This window comes from Labrus mixtus, chromosome 13 (genome assembly GCF_963584025.1).
Source record: "Labrus mixtus chromosome 13, fLabMix1.1, whole genome shotgun sequence".
NCBI lineage: Eukaryota > Metazoa > Chordata > Actinopteri > Labriformes > Labridae > Labrus > Labrus mixtus.
In genome coordinates this window covers 2,553,331-2,580,627 of record NC_083624.1, presented here as the reverse complement: position 1 = coordinate 2,580,627, position 27,297 = coordinate 2,553,331, and the positions used below count along the sequence as shown (strand labels likewise).

Sequence of the window (27,297 nt, the reverse complement as noted above, 5' to 3'; positions counted from 1 at the left end):
ATGTTTTTTTTTTCAATTAAAAACAAGACAAATTTCACAGCTAGTAGCCTACATAGTAAGCAAAAAGGAGGGGAGTATCCATCAGTCTCTTTTCGACCTTCAATGACTATGTAGTTTGTTCAAAAGCTCTGCTCAGGGCCTGGCACAAGCACGGACTTAGTAAATCAGTTTAAGGGCTCTTTGAGGTGAGGATGGCAGGATTTGAGGGACTAAATACTGAGGCCGAACCCTCATCTCAATACTATGGCAACCCAACTGCTGTACCCAGCCACTGAGTAGCAATACTGATCCAGAATCTGTAAATCACAGCTATCTGATGTGTACCTGAAAGTGAAACTGATCCCAGATTGGCACTCCTGATTAACTGCAGGCTGATGGTTTTGTTTACTTCACTTCTGTGGAATATTTATAGTTCAATACTTAATCTGAGACATGCTGTATGCTCCATTCAAAATGTTGAGACCATTCACTTAAAAATAGAATCCCATACTGCTGGAACTAACTGTAAACAAGTCTTTTTTTATTCTCTCATTAGAAGGGGTGTCACAATTTGGATTTTCAATCAAAAGAAGGTGTTGCTTTTGGATCTTAGAATTAAAAAACGAGATCTGAGATTTATGCTCTTACCTACTTGCTTGGGTCTACAGGAAAAACAAATATATATTTTTTTTAAACATGTGATTACCCACAGTGAAACATTTATGGGCAAGTTCCCAAAAGTCAACAAAACGTATCAATGACCCTGCTTCCTGAAAGTCCCTGTAGTGGTAACATTTAGCCTTTTCGGTGGCTGAGTGATGAAAACTTCAAACCTTTGTTTGAAACAAGGAGTCTACATTTTATAGCTTATTCCACATGCACAGTACAGACACCTGAATAAAAAAGGGAAACAATTTTTAAACCTAATCAAGTCATGACCTTAACATCAAGAGTCTAATTGAATCATGACACCCCCACTACAAGTTTACTCTGGGTTGAAACTCTAATTTACAAGGAACACAGTTTGTGTCGACGAGATGTGCCTCTTACAACAGGTAGATGAAATTCTAGATTTTCTTTGTCAACAAATCTCATGAGCCGATTTCCGATGTTTCCTCACCTTGCTCTTATTTTTGAGTAATACCAGATTAACATTCCTATCAATGTGTATGAATCCACTGCTAAAAATAGTCCCACAGAGATGTAATTTCCCCCATTCGATGCCAAGCTTAATTACAGCAACTGCATCTGTTTATGAGAAGTGACTGAGCCACTTTAATTACCAAATGATAAAATGTGTGAGCCATATTAAATATCTAACCCTTACGTAGCAACCAGTGGCTCTCTTTAGGTACAGTGATTTTAGTCTTTTCATGAAATCTGGTGACAAAAGACAGAAAAATAGAATAAACTCCAGCCTCATCCTTTACGTCTGTATGGAATAATTCAGATATATTTGCAAAAAAAAAAAAAAACACATTAATATAATAATCCAAAGAGTAGCCCTCAGATAACTGCAATAGAGCAAATCCTATTCAACAGATTTTCTTGGAAAAAAAGGGACAAGTAATAAATAATGACAGATTTGTAAAAACAATAGTTGTTGTGGTGAAGGGTTAACACCTGAATTTCAAGTTAAATTGGACAATCGCACAGCTCTACGGCCGTCATGCTGGTTACTGTTTGGGCAGCTCAAACAGTAAGAAGCATTTCCGGGCTTAATCCGACCTTACGGCTGTTTGGACTCCTGTGAGGGGGCGTTCTCTGTCCAGGACTGGCTGTGGCTTTGCTGTGCCCTCAGAGGGCAGTGGTCTGACCTATGACAGCACAGCATTGGAGTGTCGTATACCTATCAGGTTGTCTGCGCTGAAGGATCGTCTCATAGCGGCTCGACTCAGGTCCTTGTACTTGTCCTCGCAAAGTCTTGAAATGGCCTGGGCGGAGAAACACAAAAAAGTTATAAAAAACAGCTGATAGATAAAGTATGTTGATCATTGTACTCTGCAGAAAGGATTGAAATGTATCAAATCAGATCTTGTTTCAACAAAATGGAAATTTCTCCAGCAGAGATAAACAATCTAGAAACTCTGTAAACGCCTGTGAAAATGAAATATGCCTCCATGCAGACATCAGAGTGCAGCAGGCTGTTCCCCAGGTTTAAGTGATATAGAATCATCTTAATGACACAAATTGGAAGTCTGAGACGGCAGGCTCACCTCCAGTTTCTGGGCTCGCTGGTTGTTAAGAGGCTCCAGAGGGAAATTGAGGTTGTTGTCGTCAGCCAGCTGCCGAAGATCGAAGTAGTACTTGGCATACACACTGGCTGGCACGTTGATATTAAACTGCAAAAGTTCCAGAAAGTGGCGCTCCATCTCATTCCTGTATGAAGAAAAGACACACGATGGTTATTCCAGAACTGTCAACTGTAGTTTAAGGTCCGATTGTTGCAGAATGATAACATCCTGATCCTGTTTAAACCTCACAACTTTGAATTAAAGTATGCCATGTAGACCTTGGGATGCATTTGGATCGGACAACTGGGAACCTGAAGATTAACTAAAAACAGTAACATCTTTATTTCCTGGTGAATATGTATTAAAGAAAAAGATAAAAAACATTGTTTATCATCTGGGATTTTTTAATTGTGTTTCTAGATTTGAACAATGGGAAGAGCCTTTGAAGGAGGAATTACATATCTTCCACAGGGATCTCTCTCTCTCTCTTTCACACACTTTTAGGTAATCAGACGTGCATCAATACAAGAGTTAATCTTTTCCAGACTACAACCTCCATCATCATCATCATCGTCGTCGTCACCACAGCTAAGGGAGGTAGTCGCCACGGAGACAACATCTAGGATGCTTTGTTGGTCAGCAAAGGTGCTGAGAGTGAGCCTGAGTGTGAGTGTGTGTGATGTCTGGTCTCCCGGGGCAACTAATGGAGTGGGCGAGAGCCGGGGGCCATTATGTAGAGGCAGTGAGAGCACTTGAGACCCTCCCCTGCATTTCTCTCTCTCAGTCTGTTTCCCTCTCTACCCTCCATCCCTCCATCCAGACCCCACCCAGCTCACAAAGACACTTCAATGGCAGCAATGAAATCAGAGCAGAGAGAGTGCAGGTCAGACACATGAGAGAGAGAGAGGGAGAGAGAGAGGGGGAGGGGGGGGAGAAGAGATGGGGGCTCATGGACAGAGAATAAGCATGCAGGCAGTGAACGCACCTTTCCGAATCACAAAAAGCAGGGAGGCACTTTCAACCTCTTTTACACACAAACACAAGCAACACAAACCCACACACAGGAAAAGCAATCGAAAGAAATAAAGCCTGGGTGCAGCCTGTGGCCTCTTCAGCCTGAGCCAAAGATGCTACTGCTTCCATCTCTCCCAGCACTTCCCTTATTCCCTCTGCTTTAAGTGCATCCTTGTTGTTTCATGTATTTTATAAGAGGGGCAGAATGTGGTGACAATCTGGTGAGCTCTGTTGTGTTGGATAGAATCTGCTTTTTCAATATCCTAAGTATCTGGAGGTCAGGAAACCTGAATATTAGAGGTGAAGCTAATTGAATTTTACCTTCAATATAAGCTCTCTGTATTGATTATCTTGTACTTGAACCTGTCAATGCACAGACTCTGAAGTTACAGTTTAGCTGACTTTAGCGTTGCTGCTGTTCCTGCAGAACAAAACCACATCATCAGCACAGATGCAACATGGTCAACAAACTGGACTTTCAAAACAAGCTGCAGAGATTACAGACATAGACCTGGGTTATAAATGAACTGGATGTTTCCCACCATTGCAAAGACCTCTCAACACACAAAGGCCCTCAAGTTCAGTAGGTGTTTCTTTGAACCTTTGTTGTCTGTGTCTTTCTCTTCTCCAACTAAAAACAAGGCTTTAACGTGTCCCAAAGGAGATCTCATCCTGCTGGCCATCAAATTCAAATTCAGATGCAAAGGTCATGTATTGAGATATGCAGCTATGTTTCCGAGTGTTTGAACCAAAAAACATCTATAGAGGCAGAGGGGGCACGTAGTTTCCCTTATCCAGGGACTTCAGTGATGTTTGGATCAAGAGCAACATCTTATTCTGATTCCTAGATTTGAAAGATTTGTATTGGGAGATTCTTCCAAGGTATAAGATATTGCATGTATCCTCCAAGATGTTGCCTGTCGGGGCAGTGGTTGGTGCACATGCCCCATGTAAGGAGGATGTAGTCCTCTAAGCAGGCGGACAGTTTTCTAATCCGACCTGTGGCTCTTTTCCCCGCTCTCTCTCTCTACTCGCTTTCTTTCTCCCTTGTTTCCGGCTCTATCCTTTCTCTCCAATGAAGACACAATAAGAAAAAAAGATGTTGCCTGTCTATGTGAATTGTATAAGACATACTAAGGGAAGGTTTCTAAACTCCATATCGTTTTCTCAAATGTGACACTCAGTCCAAAGCATCGCCATTTACAATCGCCACACTCTTTATTTAAATGAATGGAAATCACAAAACTGTGGATTTCTTGCTCTCAAACAATATGCTAACCCACTACCAAGTATCACAAATTCTTGCAATGCCTCACACCACGGGAATCGACTTAGTCAGCAATCTTTGGACTGTATGTATATATAACTCACATGTCCTCCACAGTGATGTCTTTGAGGATCTGGCAGTAGTCTACGTTCCACACGGCTTGGTCATCCCAGACTTTGGAGGCCAACAAGATGGCTCCCAGGACGATGCGCTTCCAGTTAGAGGGGCAGATATCAAGCTCAGCGTAGGTCAGCAGGCGTTCCAAGTACACCTTGACAAGGAAGGACATTCAGTTTTTATTGTGGAAGATAGTGTGACAGATTTCACGAGTTGATTTCTCTCCCTTCTTTGTTTCCTATACACAACAGTCAGGTATATGTACAATAAGTACTTTCACCAACCTGAGATAAATCCCCTATGCATGTCCAAGTTTAACAAATATTTGACTGACTGATTCACTAATGTTCTATCTAATTTATGTAGCACTGTTCTTTTCTTTTGGTACCCTGTCTGAGGTGTATGCAATAGTTTTATTTCATTCACAGGTTCTTCAACAGTCGAATGCAGAATCTGCAGTGTGATCTTAACATACAGACATAGCTATCAACTGTCATCTCTCAGGGGTTTACTGCCCCCTGGTGACCAGTGTATGGTAATACTGCTGCATCTTACTACATGAAATCTTGTAACAACACACTACACACAGATTTGAAAACAGATCACAGCTAATAAAAGTGACATTGAACCAGCATAGGCCTCTAAACATCCTAACATAAATCACATTAATATACCAGAGTTTATATAACTTATCATTGAATTTAAAAAAATACATTGTTGTGATCTGGAGTGAACATGAGAGCACAATTAGGAGACAGACTTACTAGAGTGACAATGGCACATTCAGCAGTGAGCTGTGCGGCGCTGAACAGCGTTCTGACAAAGCGGTAGATCAGTTTGTGTTCTGGGTCGATACGACAGTACTCGTCTGGCACTGGCTCTCTCTGTGAGGGACAAACAGTTTACACACACCTGATGAAATAGCTCTAACTTTGTGCATCTTAAAACATTTGAATGAATCTACTTGGTCTATGAGTTAAATTGACTAATCATGTTGAATTATTTCATTTTCCAGCGCTCTCCAGCCTGCAATATTTGATGAATCTGAGTGGTACTTTAAAAAACACGCACTTGAAAAATGCGTTTTCCTGAACTTTCCACCTTGACCAGATCAATATGCAACTCTGACGCCTAGTGTTTAAAATGGGTACTGCGATCCAAATTGAAAACTTTGGAGAGCGCTATGTGCCCCCGCCTCCGGGTCGGCAGTAAAGCATCACTCCTGACTTATTAGAACAAAGAGTTCAACTGAACGGAAACCAAATCAAATAAAAATAACAAGAGGAGAGGATGATAAAGTTATTTTAGTGAATCAAATCGATTTTAGCGTTGCATAACAGACACTGCCCTTGATGTTTGGCTGTTTGCAGTAAGCTCTTGTGTGTTGTCAACAAACATACTAGGAAGAATGCACAGCTGCCTGCAAGATTTATTAGTGGAATTCATATTTTCTTAATCCAAGGCAATTCATTTATATAGAAACTAGACGATTTGTCTTTCAATTTAAAGCCCCGTCAGACTGAAACAATCTGACCAATTTACTCCATTTCTTCTTTTCACCAGAAGACCAGAAATCTCTCTTCAGTTAGATGACTATGGGTCTGTGTAGCGCTACACTTATTGAATATTAACTATTGTATGTATATTTGGATTTTGAGGTAGACTTGTGGGTGAGGGAATGTTTGTGTTGGGGTTAGATTTCAGTGTATGTGTGAATGTTTCTGTTTATGTAAGGAGCCCCTCGAAAACAAGATTTTATTCCTCATATAAATGTACTCATTTTAAATGAGTGACTGTTGCTGATTTGTGTAGACACCTCCTTTTTATACTCACTGATAAGGGGTGCAACTTCTCATCAAAAATGTCCAATGATTTGTCAGAATCCCTGAAGGACACAAAATATATTCATCAGTAAGCTACTAAAATAGTTTCATTAACATAATATGACACATTATGTGGTAAAGATGGGATTCAAAATGCACACCTACCTGTTTTTGATGTGGTAGTATATTGCTAATGTGACACTGGAAAGAAAAAGAAAGAAAAATGAGGGGAAAGAAAAACAGTTTTGATGCTTTTTTGTCTTTCTGCTTCAATGAAAAGAACCTAAACAACGTATTGGTTTCTGTCATTAAATGTGTTTCAGACTAAATGCTGTGAAAAACAATTGACACATTTTCAGCAGGGAAGCCCCGTATTAAACACAGGGTCATAAACCTGAGGAAATGTGTCCAGATTCAGTGAAATTATGTCATTACAGAGGAGTGTCCTGAATTAGGAGGACATCTGTGTCAGTCACGAGTCCATTGAGTATTACTTCAGGATTACCACGCTGTGACGCAAGCGGATTTTCTCTTGTGAAATGATTGACTTTTTTGGACAACACAGTATTGTGTATGTTTATCATTCTGCGTGTGAAAGTCTCACCATTTGATTGTGCTTTTGAGGTTTGGCTGGCTGACCGTGTTGTCGTCTATAAAGATGGTGGAACAGGAGCTGTACTTCTTTGACAAAGGACCCGGAGATACCTTTAGACATCAAAAAACACACAATCAAAACACTGGATTCAAGGACAGGAGATAGCCTTGAATGCTGCATTTCTTAGACTGGTTTCAAACATTTTTCCTCAGTCGCTCATATTTTTCTGGTATTTTAAAATAATCCAATGTTATTTTAACTCTCCCCCCTCCCCACTGACTGTAGGCAGAGACAATCACAGATTGCAGGCAGGATTAGAAACTATGATGAAATCATCCATTTGACAGAGAAAGAGGGAAAAAAAGGAAAGGAAAGGAAAGGCCCAAATATGGTAACAACCCAAACCACATCAATGAGATGTCAGCTGCATGTCGATTTTTGTTCTTGTCGTCTATGACAATATACTTGCTTCCATTTAACTTTTACCATTTAGTTTTAATTAAGGGTTTAATGCTCAATTATATCGATGATAGATTAACAAGGACTACATTTTGACATTCCTGTTTTAATACAAAAATTAGCTACATAAAAAGGCATAAATTCAAACACAAACTGCCAACAATCAGAGGCATATTAGTAGCTTTAAAACCCTGTTCAGCTGCAGCATAAACTCGCCTCCACGTCAATAAAAACAGAACAGCTTAGCACTTCAATCAGATTTATGATCCATACTGAGATTGTGACACTTACATGACTGATATGATTTATGTGGTTGCTTTTCCTCTTGTCTCGTACTGCAAAAGAAGAGAGGTGTTTAGCAAACCAGCTAGAAGCAGGGATCAGTGTTCAGTTCATACTGTGATGCATCATTTTAAAGAAGTTAACACTCAGAACCCAAAGCAGTGTTTCATGTGAAAAGGTTTCCTTTGGTGCAGCTAAAAATACTCTTACAGCAGTCTGGTTATAATCAGTTATAGACTCTGTTGTTAGAGATGCCTGTTTTTTCACTAATATTAAATCATGTAGAGCAGAATTTACACATCCAAGCCCTGAAAACATATCTGTTCCAATATTTAAAAATCATGTGATATGAATGCGTCTTCACTCCTATGGAAGACTATTGATGTGAATCACAGCTGTGTACGCGTGTTTGTGTGTGTCATGTTAGGATTGCTCACCGTCTGTCTGGGACTTGCTAAGGAAGATGGTACTTGCTCGGGCATGGTCTGACGGGTTGGACTCCAAGGCCAGCTCTGATAAAAAAAATTTTTTTAAAAGAGTAAATAAGCCAGTAATAAAGACAAATAACAACAAAGGCACTTTGTATGCTAAGCTCTCACTCCTGAGTGATAAAGCGAGAAAGAGAAAACAGGAAACCATCAGCTGACACATTATTCAAACACACTTTTAGAGCACCAAGTAAAGTGTCATCTGTGAAATGTGAGATAGTGGATTTATGCAAGAACCAATGTCACTCAAAAAAGAGCTAAAGATGTACACAGGAAGTAAAGGGGGCTGCAGTACCAATTTGACAGAGCAATAACAGATAACTATATTACCTTACCTAATTATCATATGATGGGATTCTTGTCAATACACATCCATTCTAGAGAAGGAGATATAGAGTTTGTCTTGTTGACTCAAAAGAGAGTCGAAGGCTAACTAATTGTAGGAATATTTATAGACAGGACTGTAAGTTCAAGCCATGTATACAAGATAGGACTGAAGCTGTTTTCATGCATGCCAAAAACTCCTGAAATCGCCCAAATTTTCGAGGGGATCTGAATGCGTTAATGATAATGGCTGAGTCAAATTTGCTTGTGAAGTCGGGTGACATGAAGGCAGCAGGAAACATTCAGGAAACTTCACTGCCAACACGCATGCAGGACTGGACTAAGACCTTTATATCACACAACCAGTAAGATCTTCGTGCACGTAATGAAGCTGCTTAATACCCTTTTCTGCTTGCTGGCATGTTCTGTTCCCCTCCTTCATTGATGATATGAAGTGTCCAATTACATGTAGAATTGATAAAAAGGCAAAAGCTGACATTATAGTTTGAGTCTCTGAAACTTCATCTCCTAGCTTGGTTTCCGCAGCATTTTTTTTTTTTTTTTACATCCTACCACCTGAGACCCTCCTACTGTCACACAGGGAAAACTACGCTGCAACTCAGTAATTTGGGGAGGCTTTCCTGAAAATTTCTAGACATTTTCAGGAGTTTCAATGTGAAAACAGCTTAAAAATTAAATTTACCATTACACAAAGACTGAACTGGTCTATATACTATTCTGAGAATTGTGTTCTTGATCTAAAGCAGCGCAGACTGCACATTACATAAAGGACCGGGGATTAGGCAATGGCTGCATTTGTGAAGTGAAGACAGCGAGAAGAGACACAAGGAATGTAGAAAGGACTGCTGGACTGATTCTGAGCCTCACCCCGCCAACAGCTGGTCTCACCAAGCGGCACTCACACACTGATGACTGTCGCAAAACAACATGGATGGAATGAACACTGACTGTGCATGTAAGTAAGTCAATGAGGAGCGGCGACACTTGCAACTGAAAGTACAAAACTGAGCTTGGGCCTTCATCGCAGAGAAATATCTGAGATGCCTTCCCAATCAGGGGTCTGTATCACGGGCATGGAGCACAGCATGAGAAGGAAAACTTTGACGGAGGGGGTCTGAAGAATCCACACTTTTGGCATGTTTATTTACATTTTAAGTTCACTGTGTAACACAAGATACAGTTTGATTGATATTTGTCTATTCATATGCTATTTCTTCCCCACCTTGCTTAAAACAAACCTGGACATAAAAATAATGAAGAAGTGCTCGGTTAAAGCGCTAATATCTGAGGGGGTTAAAGTGGCGCCAAGGAGATAAGGGGTTTGTTTTTTTTGTTAATGTCTGACCCGGTAATGTGATACCGGCGTGTTCGAAATGAAGCAGTCCCCAACTAAAGAGTGCCAAGAATGTCACCATCATCCTCAACATCATCAGACACTGCTGGCAGAGGGATGGGATGACAATTAACACGTCTGACGACTTGGCATTAGGGTGTCTGTCTGTATATTTATCTGCAGTCATGAACGATAATACAGCACCAAGTTATATTTTGTTACATTAAAGATTGATTGGGTTGTAAATCCATAATAGTGGAGGGCAAAGTTGTGTCAACAGATATCATCGTCTGATACTATTTAAAACATAGAATCAGGTATTAGCCAATACACCTGATTTACTAGTATTATTTATTGTCCTTGGTTAAAAAATAAACTTGTCATAGGAAAAAAAATGTTTTACTATTACAGTAGCTTGGACAATGTATGCCAGACTGGTAAGTCAAGTCAAGTCAACTTTATTAATACAGCACATTTATAACAGCCGAGGCAGACCAAAGTGCTGTACAGTAAATCAGGCAAAATACATTACATCCAAAACATCATAAAGACACGTAAAAGCAAAAATTAAAAGTAAATTAAAACACAAAACAATAGTAAAAGTTCTAGTAGACACTGCTGCTGGGATAAAACACTCAACTAGAGGTAATCTAGGCCCTAGTTTTGAGCCTTGTTTTGGGCACGTCCAGGAGCAGCTGGTTGGAGGACCTTCGTGCTCTGGATGGAGCATGAACATGTAGTAGTTCACTTAGGTAATGAGGTGTTGAGCCATTTAATGATTTAAAAGCCAGAAGTAAAATTTTAAAATCAATCCTGCAGCGAACAGGAAGCCAGTGGAGAGAGTGGAGCACAGGGGTTATGTGGTCCCTCTTTTTTTGTGCCTGTTAGGAGGCGAGCAGCCACTATTCAAAGTAGTATAGTTAAGTTAAGAATAACTTTGTGGAAAAAATCCTCTGGACAAGGAATTGTTAATTATTACTAACTTAATTTCAACAAAAGAAAGTAAAAATAATGCACTTTCTGTATTTTTCTGTTCAGCAATTGGTTTAATCTGACCCATGACATGACACCCATGTAAAGTAAGTAGTACTGGTTGTTGCCACTGGTATGGGATATGAACTGTATCGGCAACTTTGCAAAACCAGATATCAATATAGCAATCAGAAAGGATATGCACTGCACATGTTAAATTTACAAATTATCCCTGCACTCATGTTCACTTCATTTGGCTGTCTACTCGCCATTATATTGTATAGTTTCTGCTTATTATATGTCTACACCAGGGATGGGCAACTTTGGTCACAGCAAGGGCCACATTCATTTAATTCTCACCGCCAGAGGGCCAAATTGTAGAATACAAAAACGATTACAGTCAATTATGTCTCAAATTTAACTCAACATATACCAGTGATCAAATATTATTATGGACATATTTCTGGTTTTCATGATTTCATGGCTGATTCTGTCATGTTTTCTTCATGTTTCCAAATAATTGATATGTAAAAATTAACCCGAGGGCCACGTTGAGAGTTGATGGGGGCCGCATGTGGCCCCCGGGGCCGCCAGTTGCCCACCCCTGATCTACACTCATGCACTTTAACTTATGTCAATACTGTCCATTTGCTGTCTGTTTTTGCACATTTACATTCAATCTTCCTATTTAAGACTAGTAATGCTTAGTTAAATCCTGGTTGTATATATTCACATTCTTAGTTTTGATATTTTTAGTGCTTATTTACTTTGTATTTAATATCATATTGTGTTTTAGATTTGCTAAAATTGTGTTTTTTTACATTGTGTGTTTGGATAACCTGCTGCTGTAACGCCACAATTTCCCAGTTTGGGATCAATAAAGTAATTCTATTCTATTCTATTATATAAACAGTAGTTCTAGATGAGTAATACTGTATCATTAAATACTGTATCATTAGATTTGTGTTCTTGGGGGTCATATGGAGGATAACTACTGAGGTGTCTGCATTAACATCAACCTCCCTATAAACAAACAATATGGGTGTGACTCTGCATGAATACAATACAGAAAAAAACAAGTTTAAGCCATTTAAGCAAGGATTTTCACGTACCATCGGGGACCTCTCTGTCGCTGATGTGCTGCAGGTAGGGCACGGTGTTATCATCGCTCACTTCGGTGCTGGTCTGGAACTCCTCCAGCCGCTCTGCCGGTTGTCTCGACGGCAGCTTGGGGCTCGACTCGGGGGATACGCAGCATGACACCGTATTCCCCATTCCCAAAACCCGGGTGTAAGCTTCACACTGTAGCAGCCAAGTCTCAAGTAGTGGCAAAAAAAATAATTGTAGCTTCAGCTAAAGTTCGCTTCAAACCTCATTAACATTACCAGGCTGTGGTCAGTATTAGCACAACACTATAAGGCTAAACCGCCGCTGTCCACCTTCTCCCAGGAGCCGCATTCCTGTCCATTTGAGGGAAGCAGTCAAACAAGAGTAAGCCAAATAGGCTCAACCTCTTGTTAAATTTGAAATAATCGTGTTATTTTTGCAACAACGAGCCGTTTTTACTGAGATACCGGCGGCTGCCTTCTCGTTCATTCATTCAAAAATCCTGGAGTTCCGCTAACTAGCACCGTTCAGAGCTAGGTGGCTATGCAGTTAGCATGTCTCATAACTTTATTTCTGCTCGATATTAATTCAAATTTTGGCTGTCGGGTTAATTCAACGGAGTGTAGAAAATACAAATGTCAAGACTTGAAATCGAGAAATAATGGCAAATACGTTCCACGAGACTTTCCAAAACAATCCCATAGACGTCTTCGTACACTCGGATGGGTGTGCTGTCAAATCTAGCCCGAGGCTTCTGCGGCCTCCAGGAAGAATCCCAAGGTTTAAAGGGGGGGGGAAAGAATCCCAAGTCTGTAAACCGGAATTTCTCAGTCAGAACAAGTTGGTGAGGCCTTGTCTCTTTTTCCTTATAAGTCAGCCACCCCTAGAAGTTAGTCCGGACTCCCCCCCATCAGTGCTTCCGCCCCGTCAGTTCGTGCTGGACGTCTTCCCAGCCACCGCCGCCATCTGTTGCCGGACCTCACAAACGGTACTACTTGGAAAAGGATATGCTGTGGCCCCACCCCTTCAAAATTCCATTCACTCCTATTGGCTAAGACTTCAAAACAGTTCATTTTAAAGCCGCACATTGGTTGACAGAGCTGTCTGTTGAAGGCGATTTAAACCGATGAAATGTATTTACAACGCTACTATTTTGGTATCGTCCCGGTTCCACACCCTTTTTTGACAGTGAAATCTGAAGGCCATCCTCTATTGCATTATCCACCTGTCAATCAACGCATTCCTCCTCATTCAAGCAAAGGAAGAGGGAGTGAACGGTTTAAGAAATTACTAATCAACAAATATATTCCATATTTTGGAAAATTCTCAAATATTTCAGAATATTCATGATATTGGTCCATTACAAACAGACCAAAATTAGTTATTTTATTTCAAATACAGTTTTCACAAGTATTCATCCTGGAACTGTAGTAAAATCAATGTTGGAATAGATGTAATAAGCAACTAAAAACTCTAAGTACATTATCTCAAGTGCAATACTTAGGTGTAATATTGAGGTACCTGGTACCAGTTTTCAGCTGGGGATAGTAATGGGCTTTTAACTTAAATATATCCTCATTTTACAAAATTTATTTAATGGAGGACCAAGTTTTAAATAGTTATAGTGCATTCCTTACATTTTTTAAGTAGTACAGCTAATTTGCAAATACAGATTGAAAAAACAAAACATACACTCAATTTATATAATATGATGGATTGCATTGTTTTATATTTCACTTCCCAAGTCATATATCAAACATTTTTAATTAACTTACAATAAAATGCATAACAGTCTTCAAGAGCGTTTTATTGCAACATAGTATAGTGTTTACAAAAGTGTAATGTCAGAGAACAGCACGTTAACATAATGAGCTGGTAGAGTTTTATAACATGACAATGTCCAAACTAAGATCATCATTTGGTGACTTGTTCTCTACAAGACATTATACAATACATGATTCACGTGTAAAAGTGTCAAATATAAACAGATCACATTAAAAGTTAGAAAAGTCATGATTACTGTTCTAGAAATAATACATATATATATATATATATTTATATATACTTTTACACACATGGATAACAATCTGTTTCATGCACAAATGAGGCCCTTTGGGTATAAACTATCATGGCACAGAAATGAAAACACCTTTGTTTTTTGATGAAAGGTTGTTGTAAACACATCACAAAGTTGAGCTCACTATATCAAATCAACAAAAAGATAATTCATATTTTATTCAGCACCATCTCTTCATGTGTAAATTACAGGAGGTGGCCACGATAACCCCCTTGCCCCACCCCCACCCTCCGTGAACAATTTATCAATATGGCACCAAGTTCAGAGAGTTTTCATGCCTATCAGTGGGATCATATTCAGACTTCAGTCCATTCCTTAAAATGTATTAAAAGTAAATAAACTTTGCATTTTGTTTCAAAGATCCCTCCATCACTCCAAAAACAGTTCAACATGTCCGACCCCAGCAGACACAACTGTGCTCTGGGTTAATATGAAATGATTCATTTAAAGTCTTTGAGGTGCTGTGCAGTATGCTTTGTGTAACTAATTCAACCCCTTTAAACTCTATACATTACAAATAGAAACTGTACAATATCAAAATGTTTGAAATTTTGAAAAAAAATGTCAGCGCTACAGTGAACACATGATATTTTTTAAAACCCCTAGAAAATGAACATTTTGTTGAAGACATCCTATTTATCCGAGTGAATGCCCACATTTGTTTTTTAGAAAGAAAAGAAAAAGACTTTGGTCGAGCTTTGAGTAACATACATGCATTTAAAAAGTAAAATAAACGCAGTGAAAGTCAAATCAAATAAACATAGAATGGGCTCTAGTGGGAATTGTGCTTTCATTTGATTATTCCAAGGGGGTTAAAACACCTTTATGACATTAAAATAAATGTAGATAAAACATATTCACGTGTGGAGGAAGATATCGGGAAATGTGACATTTTGGAATAAACTAAATTATTAATTATAAAATTGTTATATTTTGTGGACCCTCGCTGCTCTCAACAGACTCGTTCTTCTCTACAAACAAACAGTGTCAATCCAAACACAGAGCACAGCACTCCAAAACATTACACCTCCAACAAAGGCCTCTTCTCATACACTTAGCTGCCATGACGGTTGTAGGCCTGATGGATTAAATGAATATACACTCCCAGAATCTTCTATATTTATATACATAAATGTATATTACAAATATTCAAAGTTGGTTTAATACAAGTCATACAAACATTTTTCATATCAAATGAACAGAAACTGTGAGGTCTAAACATGCTGTAGAGTCTATATACAGTAATACTGTATAAAAAAATAAACAGACTAATAGGTACATGTATCCTCTCAGAAAACCCAACTCAAACTTTTTTCAACACATCTCTCTGGATCTTTAGTGTTCATCTCGTAGCTTTTGTAGCTTTCACAAAGAATCCAACCTGCTACATATTAAAAAACAACCCTGCAATCTTCTTGTGTCTCTTTTTTTTTTTTACCACCGTTTAACAGACAGAGCAAAACATACAGAATATATTAAAACACTTAAAAAACTAAATGTCATGGAAACTGAGATTTTACCGTGACACAATGAGATGATGATTGACCTCAATGGAACACGAGTTTAAATAAGAAAACATGTAGACCTCTGGTTTTAGGATTGCTCAATAAATGTGTGCATTTGTACAACCTGGAGCTTCTTATCTATCCTTTCAGAAAACACTCTCCTCTGTTATGAGACGTTTTCCACTCTCAGTTTGCTGACTTAGGAAGCAGCGAACGACAGGAGCAGGGAGGTCCAAATTGACCCCTAAATATCTTAGCGATGACGACACCTGAAAGTCTGTGAAAATTGTGCTTTGCCTTGAAGACTTCTTGCGTGTCAGTTTACATTTTTTGGGTTGTTGCAACAGAAAAATTAAATCTTAACAGTCAGATTTTTTTAACTTACTGAAATAAAAACACCTCGTTTCAACACCTGGCTAAAACTAAAAAAGTGAGTAAAATGTCGCCACAACTTGCATCGGCCGATAATTTTCTTTGATGTATGTTCGATCTTTACAGATAGATAAACATAGATATACACGTTAATGCAGTTATCTAACACTTGTGTAAAAGATATATAATAATACAAAGATGGTCACTCAACTGGAAAGTAACTGTGCATGTATGTGCATCACTGCTTGACTCTCTGGAGAGTGATAATGCTTGCTGTAATTCATATAGCACACTCTACTGGGGGAAAAGAACTGCTTGTGAAATACAATGAATCTCAAATGAAATGCTTCATGACTGGTGAGCAAATCTAGAAAGATCGGCACAAATCTGTGATAAAATTAGCCGATAGCGACAGGATAAGCTAATATCGGCCGAAATTATCGGCTGGACGATAAATCGGTCACGCTCTAGCCATAACTAACAGGAATGTTGGCCAGATTTTTAAAATGTGACTCCAGGTTGTAAAAAAATAATCAAAGTTATAATAATAATCTCTTCTTTTAAAGCATGTCCTCACCCTACTAATAATTTCAATTAAAAAAAACCACCTCTGACAACCATCAGTAGTAGAGAAGCAGAAAAGCTTAAACCAAAATATGATGTCACACTAAAGTACGTCCTCTGTTGACAAACATGGTGTCACTTTCTTTAAGGTTGGCAGTTGGTAGCATCTATAAAAACACTTAGACAAGATGACTTGTATGTGCCACATTGTATTTTCATCCATAATTCATTCTGAGGCTTTAACTGCAGCTGGCTGAGCTCCACTAATAATGAAACCAGAGCTTTAGCTGAGGAACAGATTGTGTAAGGAAAAAAAACAAAACATCATTTGTGATTCGTCGATATAAAAGAAGTCCTTAGTGGACATGCATACGTCTTATTCACTCCATTTTCCAGTGATAATGAGTATTTGTTTTCTTGACATCTTGACTAAGTCGTCATGATCTTGAGATCACAAAGCAGCTTTTCCTGTGATAATGTGACAGTTTTCTTACAACCTAAATAAAACAAAAGGCTTGTTGTCACTGTGACAAGCCAGACAACAACATGCAATGCTGCCACTGCCCTCACAACTGAGGTAATTGAATCCTAGTCCTACTGTATGTTTGTTTTGTGCTTTCGAACTTCGGTGATATGACATAAATGTGAAGCGGTCCCAAGAAAACAACCGGAAATGACTCGTCATCACAAAGAAAACCGCATGAATCATGTGTATGGATGCATGTTTGCTCAGGGCTTCTGTAGGATTCAGCGATATAAATAATTAATGTTGTTTCTCACAAGCTGAGTCTTGTTGTCATAGTTTCGGCTCACTCATTCACTATACTGGGCTCCTCATTGAAACTGTTACATTTGTATTAGGCAGGTGTCCATAAAATCACATCATCAGAACACCTGAAAAGAAGTTCTGGTCCACAGTTTAACATCTGTTCTAAAAAAGGAGCGCAAGGTAAAGGAAGTTGCGTGTAACCATGGCAACAATGATGATGTTCTAGGGACAACTCGTCGGCCATGACTGTTTGTAAAGTAAACAAGAATGCTCAGCTGAACTCCAGTAAAGGCCAATCAAATATTTAGCATCCCTGCAACAGTTGTGATGTGTAAACAGTCCATATCTTATATCATCCATCCATCCATTATCTATACCGCTTTTTCCCTTTTGTTGGGCGTTGGGCTGGAGCAGATCCCAGCTGCCATTGGGCGGGAGGTGGAGTACACCATGGACTGTTTGCCAGTCAATCAGACACCCTCACATTCAACTTAAAGAGCACATCTTTGGACTGTGGGAGGAAGCCGTAGTACCTACACTTGCACAGGGAGACCATGCAAACTCCACACAGAGAGGCTCCTGTCCGACAGGGGAATCGAACCAGGAACCTCCCTGCAACAGCGCTAACCACTGTACCACCGTGCAGCCCTATCTTATATAAGTATCAGCCAGATCTACAACAATAAGACGCAGGCTTGTGACTGGAGGTGTGTGAGGCAGCAGTTGCCCTCAGCTAATTTGATCTGTTGAATAAGGTTGCACATGATTGAACTCATGTTTTTAGACTTTACATTTTCAGGTAGCACTTTGCTCAATGGATTGATATTTTCCAGAGTTCTCTTTGGATAGATATTGCGTATTTTCTCAAATTATCCTCATACTGACAAGCGTACCGAAGAGAAAAGAGTGCAAGCAAGAACTGGATTAGATGGACTTTTGTCAAAAACAAGCCAGTCATGTGCAAACTGGAAGGCCAGGCCGGCAGAATCAAACAGTCGAAGTATTTGAAGAAACTTAAGTGCTACTTAGCCCAGCTCGCTGTTCTGGAGACTGGAGCTACTCAGATTTATGGCAGTAAAGGTCTTTAAGGGCTTTCAGTTCTTCGATTAATGTCTTGTTTTGGTTCTCCAGGACGGCCACTCGGTTCTCCAGACACTTAACATACTCCTTCTTCTTCCTGCGACATTCACGGGCTGCCTCTCTGTAGGAAGAATAACACCATACGACTTTTGACTTTTTGGGGAGGCTCACGGAATACTTTTTTCCTGCAATATGCCTTAAATAATAAGTAGAATAAATCCTTCTACGTCAACGTCAAATATTTTCCGACCGTCTGATTTGTGATCCCTGACATGAAGGCATCTTTTTAGATATTATAAATGGGATGAAAATAACATTCTCCATCTGTTCGTACCTGTTTTTCATGAGGCGAACCTCTCTTTTGCGGGTGACTTCCTCAGTAGCGCCCTGGGTGGGGAGGGCAGGGGATGAGGCCATGACCACCCCCGGGGCGATGGTGCTGGCAGGGGCTGCTCGGATCTGGTAGGCCTGAACGTCACCGGAGGCAGCTGGATGTTTTAATGGCAGAAAGTGGACATTAGATTTAATCCCTGATTTAAAAAAAAAAAAAAAGTAAACTTGGATCCGTAGTTTGTTTGCTGACTGAGAATAAAAACATAAAATATTCAAACGTTTCCTCCGTGATTAGGAGGAGTTTATAGAGAAAAAAAATTGGAGATATTTTATGCGATTTATTTGATCACTTTCGAAGAATTGAAGATGAGTCAAGCCAACTCTCACCTTGGACAACCACCTGGTTACTGGGCACCAGTATCTGTTGGCCGTCGCTGGTCTGTGCGTACTGGAGGATGGTGGCTCCAGGCTGAGCTGCTGCGGCGTTGGTCATAGTCAGAGTCTGGATACCCTGGACTCCATCTGTACCGTTATTAGCCAGCTGAATTGCCCCACCCTGTGTGATTGCAACTGTGCGTTTGGTGGGAGGTGCAGATGGTCAGAGGGGAAAAGAGAAAACAAAGGAAAGGATAATACTCATTAAAATAACGTTTTTTTATTCACATGATGTATTGTTCATAATTAATTTTTACTTGGAGAAGGAGCTTATTTGATGGGTTATAAGCCAATAAATAATGTTCTCCAGCTCTGCTCATGAAGTCATTATAAAGAAATACTTTCATTAAACTTTTGTTAAGGTGTATTCTACAGCTTCAACTGTAGCGATAAAACTACAGCACCCTCTTGCAGCCACAGGTACTGCGCCATTGATAATCTGCCACTTACTGTACTGTCCAGTGCTGGTCTGGTAGATGGGTGTGGGGACAGTAACCGTGGTGATTGAAGGCGTGGCAGCCGCAGCAGATGAATCCTCCTCGGCCTTTTCCTCCTCGATACGAGCGACCGCCGGAGCATCACTCGAAAGGTCATTCAGAATTTTTCTGTTGGGAAAAAACAAATATGGATGTTTGCTTTATAATAACTTCTCATTACATTCAGCTATCTGTAATGCAGCTATTGATGATCATTTATATACCACATAAATACCACACAAGTTTTTGGCTTTGACAAAACTTGGGAAGATGTTTTTATTTGCTTAGATAAATTTGAATCCCTGGATTTTAGATTGAGTTTGAAAAATGTGCTTTGTTGCTCATTGTTAGGAGATAGAATCATAAAGAATAAAAAAGTTTATTTTTATTGAATGTAACTCAAAAAATGTTCTATTAATAGGAAGTAAAGAGCAGAATATGTGAATAATAACCCGGATAATGTACCCTAAAGGCAACAGGTACAACAAGAATTCATGTTTGCACTGCTTAGTAGAATGAAAGTATTTCATTAAGTTATGGTATAATGGTTTACTGGCGGGGCAAACAGACACACTGAAATAAATGACCTGTATGAAGGGCGTCTGGAAAGAATCTCTCTGCGCTTCTGAGAGTCAGTCACACTGTCTACTGACTCCTGTGAGTCCTCACTCTCTGCTATTGTGGAGATCTGCAACAAAGGAAGAAAGAAATGCATCAAACAAGCATTTGCTTTCATTCTTTAAAACCGGTTTAATATGAAACACCGGAAACAGGCATTGTGTGTGTACGTGTGTGTGCGCAACTGTTACCTGTACAGTCTGGACTTGCGGGGACTGGATAACAGACGGCTGTGCAGCCTGGATGACTCCGTGGACCTGGACCGTCTGTCCGTTTGGTAGCTGAACCAGCGTTACAGTGGGACCTGTTGCTGAGGCGTGGCCTGTTGCCATGGTAACCTGAAATTCAGACGTGGTGAGACCTTACCGTCAGCCTTGTGCAATTCAACATGAACTCCTTTTCAAACCTTTTATGACTTTAAAAAGACTTTAAAAACTGTTGGACTTCCTAAACTCAGTGGTGATGTCATCGTCATCATCCTCCTCTGCTGTTACCTGTGCCAAGGTAGCAATCTGTGCAGGAGTGATCTGCTGGATCTCTGTCTCAGTCACAGCAGTCTCTGCCCCCTGCTGAACCTCCACTGCTGACTCCATCTTCATTGGTTAGGCTTTAAGTAAAAAATAGAGACAAGCGGTTAGTTTTTAATGGCGCTGCAGCCACAGCATCAACATCAATGTGGAGTCAGGCTGCCCAGTGGTTTGTGAGCTGCACCCTCAGGAAACCATGCACACTAAAGAACACATACAAGTTAACACCCGTATAATGTGCAAGAAAAAGAAATGGCATTACACAAACCACATGCAAAGTTACATTTAGGAAACATAACGTCATCCTTATTTTTTTTATGATTTATCTGAATGATATTACACTATAAGTACAGTACTTGAGAATCATTATTTTTGGTTTGTACTTCATAATAAACAGCAGAGACAGATGTGTGTTTGACTCAGAGTGAGACTGAAAACTGTGATGATGTGCAGCCTGCAGGCAACATGACATCTGCTGCTCATCTCGTTTGATAGATGGTAACACATTGGAGTTCTCTCTGTTTGGGACAACTGCATTTAAGGTTCAGTTATCCACAGCACCAGTTTTGAATGTCTTCAGGTCTTAATTACGAAGCCCTTAAGGGGATAAGGGGAAATTAAAAAAATAGAAAACTTTCTTGTGCTCACAATAAACTATCTCGTGCCAACAGGCAGTATCTGGTGCTCCCAAGGGGAAGTTATCCATGTACACAAGAATATGCACATGCAATATTTATTCCAGAACCACAAAGTATCTAGTATGCTGCAATACCCTCTTATGCTCACAAGATAGTTTCTGGTGCACAAAGATAGTATAGAGTTGTCGCTCCCTTCCGGCTCCGTAGGACTTGGGTCAAGTTTTGTTTTCCTAGCCTCAAATGACCAAGTATGTGCCTTCAGTCTAAAAATGAGGATACTCCCCCTGAAGCTCATAAATGAGTCACTATTGAGAAACATATGTTGCTCCTCTTCTTCAGAACATTAGTACGATATTAAACTTTGGTACTGACTTGAAAATGTGTTAGAGACTTAATGTGTCTATAACATCTGCATGTGTTCATGATGACTTATGAGGTGAAACAATTTAAAAAAATCTTTCAACTTGGTAACAGACTGAGCCTGATGAAAGAGAGAGTGAAGATGTTTATCTGATGTATTTGTTGTTGAATGATCATATTTACAGCAGTATCATACCCTAATGAAATATAAACCGTAACAGGTAGAGGTGTAAGGATTTCCAGGGGAAAGTAGTATCGCGATATTTTGTGTGGTGAAATGATATCGATTCATGGCCTCCAAGTATCAATATTTTTATTATATTAATAGCAAATATGCTTTTTTAATCACAATTTGTTCAGTTGTACTGTCGTCCATACATGTTTGTGTTCAGTTAAACTGGATTAGACTGAAATACCAACAGTTCAGATTGTGAGGTGCATGCAGGTTTGATCACAGTGATGGTCTGTCTGAGGGCTCGACTTCCGTTGTGTAGAGATGAAAAGACCGAAGTGAGATGAAGAGACTGAGAATTTGTTTCTAATTTGACAAAACAGTTCTTGATTTAGTTTAATTTGTGCGTACATAATATGCAGTGAAATAAAAAGTTAAATCGCAATATATTGTATGTCAATTCTCAGCATATCGCACAATGTTTAAAATTCAAATTCAGGTATCGTGATGATATGGTATCGTGGGGCCTCACCCCTATTAGAAGGTCTGACACTGATCAGTGTTTGCACCTCCTCTGGACATATCATGAAAACTGTACTACACAAACTGCAGCTCCTGCAGCTGTTTCATCATTGCACTTTAAAAATAAATGTCTGTACGTATTTCAGATGTGTTTTTTTATTTTTATTTATTTTGTTTCTACCAACTTTCTTGACAATAGAAATACAGACATTTAAATTAAATTTCTATGTTCTTGATATACGCACCAAAACACCTGGATACATTCTTGATATGTGTGAACCTGATGGGCAGGAAACCTGAACCTGCTTCTGATTCTTATCTGACATAATTAACATTTTTTTCCAAGTTGACTGCTGTTTTTTTTTTTTGGTAATAAAAATACAACTCTTAAACTCTCAAAATAATTGAAGATATGTTGATTTTAAGAAATCCAAGAAACAAAATCAAAGGAGAGGAACATCTTTATGATTTGCTGTTTTTTAATGAGTTCAGATGATGAAACTGTAACAATGATACAACACTGATTCAACACAAGCTCTCTACACACAAGACAGACATGTTGACTTGATGAAGATTTAGATTTGGATCTGATCCCTGTCTGTCTGACTTCAGGCTGTGACAGTCTGAGAGTTGATCTGTGCCGTGTTGCTCACAGTGATCTCACACTGTGCGTAGCTTCTCTCTGCTGCATGATTGGCTTTACACATTTCTCCCTCTGCTTTTCAAAAATCACTCGGATGCTCCGTGTGTGTGTGTGTGTGTGTGTGTGTGTGTGTGTGTGTGTGTGTGTGTGTGTGTGTGTGTGTGTGTGTGTGTATGTGTGTGACAGCTCAGCCACATGGCCGGGCAACGCCCCCTCAGAGCAGGACCGGTCACATCCCAGGAGATAAAGAAAGATGAAAAAACCCGAATGTAACAGCATAAACAAAATGAGTGTTACACTTAAAGGCCTCCTCAATTCATGTTTTCATCGTGTAACAAAACGCTCAGGCCTGCAGTGGCCGTTTTCTATCCATGCGAAATGAATGGAGAACGCCAACACGATATTTTATACACAAGTGAGGGGTTATTATAAGCAGATTCTAAATAAAAAAATAAAAAAATCTAATGGGAACAAAAAAAGTGAAACTCAGCGAAGCAAGTAGCCTGATATAAATAACTCAACATATCGCTGTTGTTGCTTTCAATTCACCGTTTAGGAAAAAAACGGCGCATATCTGTGCGCACAAACACCGACTGATAATGTGACAGCTGAGAGAATTAAAAACAACAACATCTTGACACATCATCTGATCTGAAAACCTGCTGATCGTGCCTGCTGGTTCACTATAAAAGCCACACATTTCGCTGTGTTTCTCCCAAACAGCCGCAGACTCCCCTCCCTCCATCCTGCTACAAACACACAGCGGCGCCATGATCTCTTTGTTTCCTTCGGGCCGAACCCGACCAGACCGACACTTTCTACGGCTTCGTGTCGTCACTCCGAGCCCCGGACAACGCTCCGTCCTTACCGATACAGGCTCCTTTCGTCACTCCCCGGGCCTTCGGAGCTCCACTTTTATTCTAGCCGACACGTAAGAGCCCGCGTCAGGCTACACCTCCGCCGCGTCACCGGGAACAACAACACGGAGATTGGAGAAGGACGAGAAAGCAGATGGCGACACTGGGCGGAAATACCCGAGGTGCGAACGAAGAGCAGCGGGGATTGCCGAGGAGAAGCGGAAGGTAACGATTCCCCGCTGCCTCGTTAGAGTCTGACGAAATGAACACATTTTACAGTAAGCAGTTTAAAATAGTTATATAACAAGGAAAACAACCTCAATATGAAAGCTGCATATAGTTTGCTTTTTTGTTATTTAAAGGGGCGTTTGTCTCTCTCTTAATGTAGGCTTGAGTGACTTAAGTAGGAAATTCTAACTAAGAAATTTCCCCATTTACAGTGAGGTATGTTTTTGTCTAGTGTAACCCTGACATTGTTTTTGGAAAGACTTTTTTTTCATTGCCTATTTCAGTTTTGATTTGGGTGTACTAGCTGTAGGCCAAGACCATGGTACTTGTTTGAGGCCTATCTGAGTTATTACTCAAAACTTTACCTCAATCCTGATAGGCCTATGTTTTTTAACTGATTTTGATTTCTTTATTGTGTAATGAATATGCATTTAAGGTCTTAAACATGGGCTCACAAGACACCGTCATTGAAAACACCAGAAATTAGTAACATAAAAATAACTTGTCATTCTTTACATATCCTGAAATATTTCCCATGCTGGTTTGCTTGGATAACATCAGATCACAGGACTATAAACTCAAAGAGGATGGTAAAATCTGCTCCAGAGGTACAGGACATGTACACTACCCACTGCAGGCATTACACATCCTACAGGACTCTCCCGACCCAGACTGAAAGACTGATTTTATTCCCATCAGGCTTCCAAAGAGTAGCACTTAGTGTATGTGTCTCTTGAAAAAGCTGTCTTACCATTATGCTGCCTTTTTTCAAATTATTTATTTAGTTATCTATTTAATTATACATTTCATATCATTGACTGTACAGTTTACTTGTTAATGTATAGGAAGAACAAGTTGAATATCATTAAATTGGCTGACATAAAGTATGTGCATAAGACATTGGAGCACTACATAAGTTCAGTTCTACAAGTTGTTCAGTTTAAACCCAAAGAAGTGCAATCAATAAAGAGCCCTCCCTGATCTATTGGAACGGCAGGTGGAATAATATATCGACTCAACTTCGACTTTATTTGTCCTTGAAGGACGATTGGTTTTGGGGGCAGAACAAGACAGTAAAAAGACAAAAGTACATCCAAAAAGCCAACACGGTAAAAATGCCAGAGGCACTGAATATCTCAGCCTTCGAGAAACAACCGAGATCATTGATTGAGGCTCTTAGCAGCTTCCATTAAAATAAAGTGCTGAGTCGACATGAAGTATAAACAGCTGACTGTTAAATATACATCACTAACAGGTAGAAGCAAGAACTTTTTTTTTTTTACAAGTCCCATTCCTGAACGTGAATATTGCTGTTTTTTTTTTATAGTGTTTTTAAACCAACAGATAGTTGTAATAGGACATTTTTAAAATTATATCATGGTGGGAAAGCAGGTGTATTTAAATCAACGATTGATGAATTCCATTTAGATAGATAGCTGATTCAGATTCAGCGATGGTTTTGATTGTTCTTGGCTGGTTCATTGTCACTCTCGCCCAGAGAACAGATTCACTGGGTGTGAAAACCCCCGTGCCTTTCACAGCAAACCAAAACGTTTGTTGTAAAAGAGGCTTCTTTTGGGGAATCAATTCTCATACTTACCACCGGAGGGAGCCATAAGACCTTTTTTATACATTCAGTATAGAAGGGATCTGCAGGTAGAGCAAAACACATATTAGGCTGCCTAACATAATGAATCGAATTGAAAAAGAAATGCTGCACATTTACAGAGGCTAACATATTGTTAAGCTTCATTATCTGCCCTGCATCAGTGAGATATTTATTGACCTCATTATTGCGATTATTTCTGTTTCTTTATTTCCACTGGAATCATGGGATTGACTGATGAGCATCCTTAAATTAGGATATATAGCACTGCACACTTAAATGTGTTTCTTGAGCTGTGTATCATGACTCACCTCAATGCTGGTATTTCTGATGTTCTTTTTCACACATTTTATTACAAAAATGTTTTTCATTTGCCAAAATTGCTCAACACACCCACCACCCTAAACGCCGTGAGGCACATGCTGACATATGGGACTGGTTAGTATCTATCTGTGGCAAGAAAAAAAAGAATCATCTTATAAATGTGAAGTCCTGCCTCAGATGTGTATGTTCCCTCCCACCCTTCCCCTTGTCCTCAGATTTCTTTTCCACATTGTTTTGAAAATTATTTTGCAAGATCATGCATGCAAGGTTTCTCCTTCAAAACATGACTATGAATGAAAAAGTAAACATTATATTTGTGGAAGTGACACAGTTGCCATATTTAAGGACAGAAATACACACTTGAGTCCTTCTCTATCTCATCATCACACCTTCTTTTGACACATTACTGTGCTGCAGAAACACTACCTGACGCACCATGAAAGGAAATCTACAACAAGCTTTCACCGACTCTGAAAAAAATCAATCCATTATGTAAGTCATGAAAATGTTGACGCTTTCACAATTGAGGAACAAAAAAGTTTTCATTTTGATTTTGGATCGCTGTTGTTTAATGTCTGTCTTCTCACGCTTTCCACAATTAGAAACATTTAAAAAAAAATTACATGTAATTATACAAGATCTACTTTTTGTCTTTCCAGGAACCAGAGCTCGACAGGAGAAAAAAAAGCAGATGTAATTTTAAACTTTCCCAACTGGTGGCGCTGTAGAGCCATGAAAACTCTACGACCATGTGCTCCTCCGTCTGTGCCTCCCCTCCTCCTCCTCCTCCTCCTCCCCCTCCCCCCCCTCCTCCTCCTCCTCCTCCCCAGCGACAGAGTGAGGGGAGCTGTTGGTGTGTCATCACGCAGATATGTGGAGTTTATCAAGGCAATTCCTTTTATAATCCTCCTGATGCTCGTTGCCTGTGTTTTATCTGTTTAATAGCATTTTACGGCTACACGCCATAAAAAACACCCTTTTTATTGTGACACCAAACACATTGTTTGGGGAATTGACCCTGCCTGGGTAATGAACAGCAGTGAATTTGCAGCCAGTTAAAAAAAAAAATCAGAAGGGGAGGAGGAACGAAGGGCTAAAGGGGGGGGGGGGGGGGGGGGGACAATTTGACCCAAACAAGAGGGGAGGAATATTTTACAGGAAGGGGGGAAGAAGACT

At 39.7% G+C, this 27,297-nt stretch overlaps 2 protein-coding genes and 1 long non-coding RNA gene across 3 annotated transcripts in view; 1 reads left to right on the top strand and 2 right to left on the bottom strand.

Annotated features, from left to right (window-relative positions):
• Nucleotides 1-1,008: 1,008 nt before the first annotated feature.
• On the bottom strand, nt 1,009-12,990 carry ccnyl1 (cyclin Y-like 1). Its single transcript, XM_061053155.1, has 10 exons — nt 12,021-12,990; nt 8,208-8,282; nt 7,780-7,823; nt 7,039-7,139; nt 6,600-6,635; nt 6,445-6,496; nt 5,376-5,495; nt 4,599-4,765; nt 2,196-2,358; nt 1,009-1,913 (listed from the first exon to the last, which is right to left on the bottom strand). The coding sequence occupies exons 1-10, from the start codon at nt 12,181-12,183 to the stop codon at nt 1,797-1,799; spliced, it is 1,038 nt and encodes a 345-aa protein (XP_060909138.1). The 5' UTR covers nt 12,184-12,990; the 3' UTR covers nt 1,009-1,796.
• An 811-nt stretch (nt 12,991-13,801) lies between these two features.
• Nucleotides 13,802-20,876, bottom strand: creb1b (cAMP responsive element binding protein 1b). Its single transcript, XM_061053131.1, has 7 exons — nt 20,739-20,876; nt 20,436-20,582; nt 20,214-20,314; nt 19,601-19,755; nt 19,103-19,285; nt 18,717-18,870; nt 13,802-18,503 (listed from the first exon to the last, which is right to left on the bottom strand). The coding sequence occupies exons 1-7, from the start codon at nt 20,841-20,843 to the stop codon at nt 18,359-18,361; spliced, it is 990 nt and encodes a 329-aa protein (XP_060909114.1). The 5' UTR covers nt 20,844-20,876; the 3' UTR covers nt 13,802-18,358.
• Nucleotides 20,877-23,840: 2,964 nt separating this feature from the next.
• LOC132986627 (uncharacterized) overlaps nt 23,841-27,297 on the top strand; it is a 4,431-nt gene continuing 974 nt past the window's right edge. Inside the window, exons 1-3 of the long non-coding RNA XR_009675534.1 lie at nt 23,841-24,188; nt 26,539-26,613; nt 26,781-27,297. The exon at nt 26,781-27,297 is cut by the window's right edge and continues 974 nt beyond it. This is a non-coding gene — a long non-coding RNA (uncharacterized LOC132986627). The remainder of the gene's footprint in view (nt 24,189-26,538; nt 26,614-26,780) is intronic.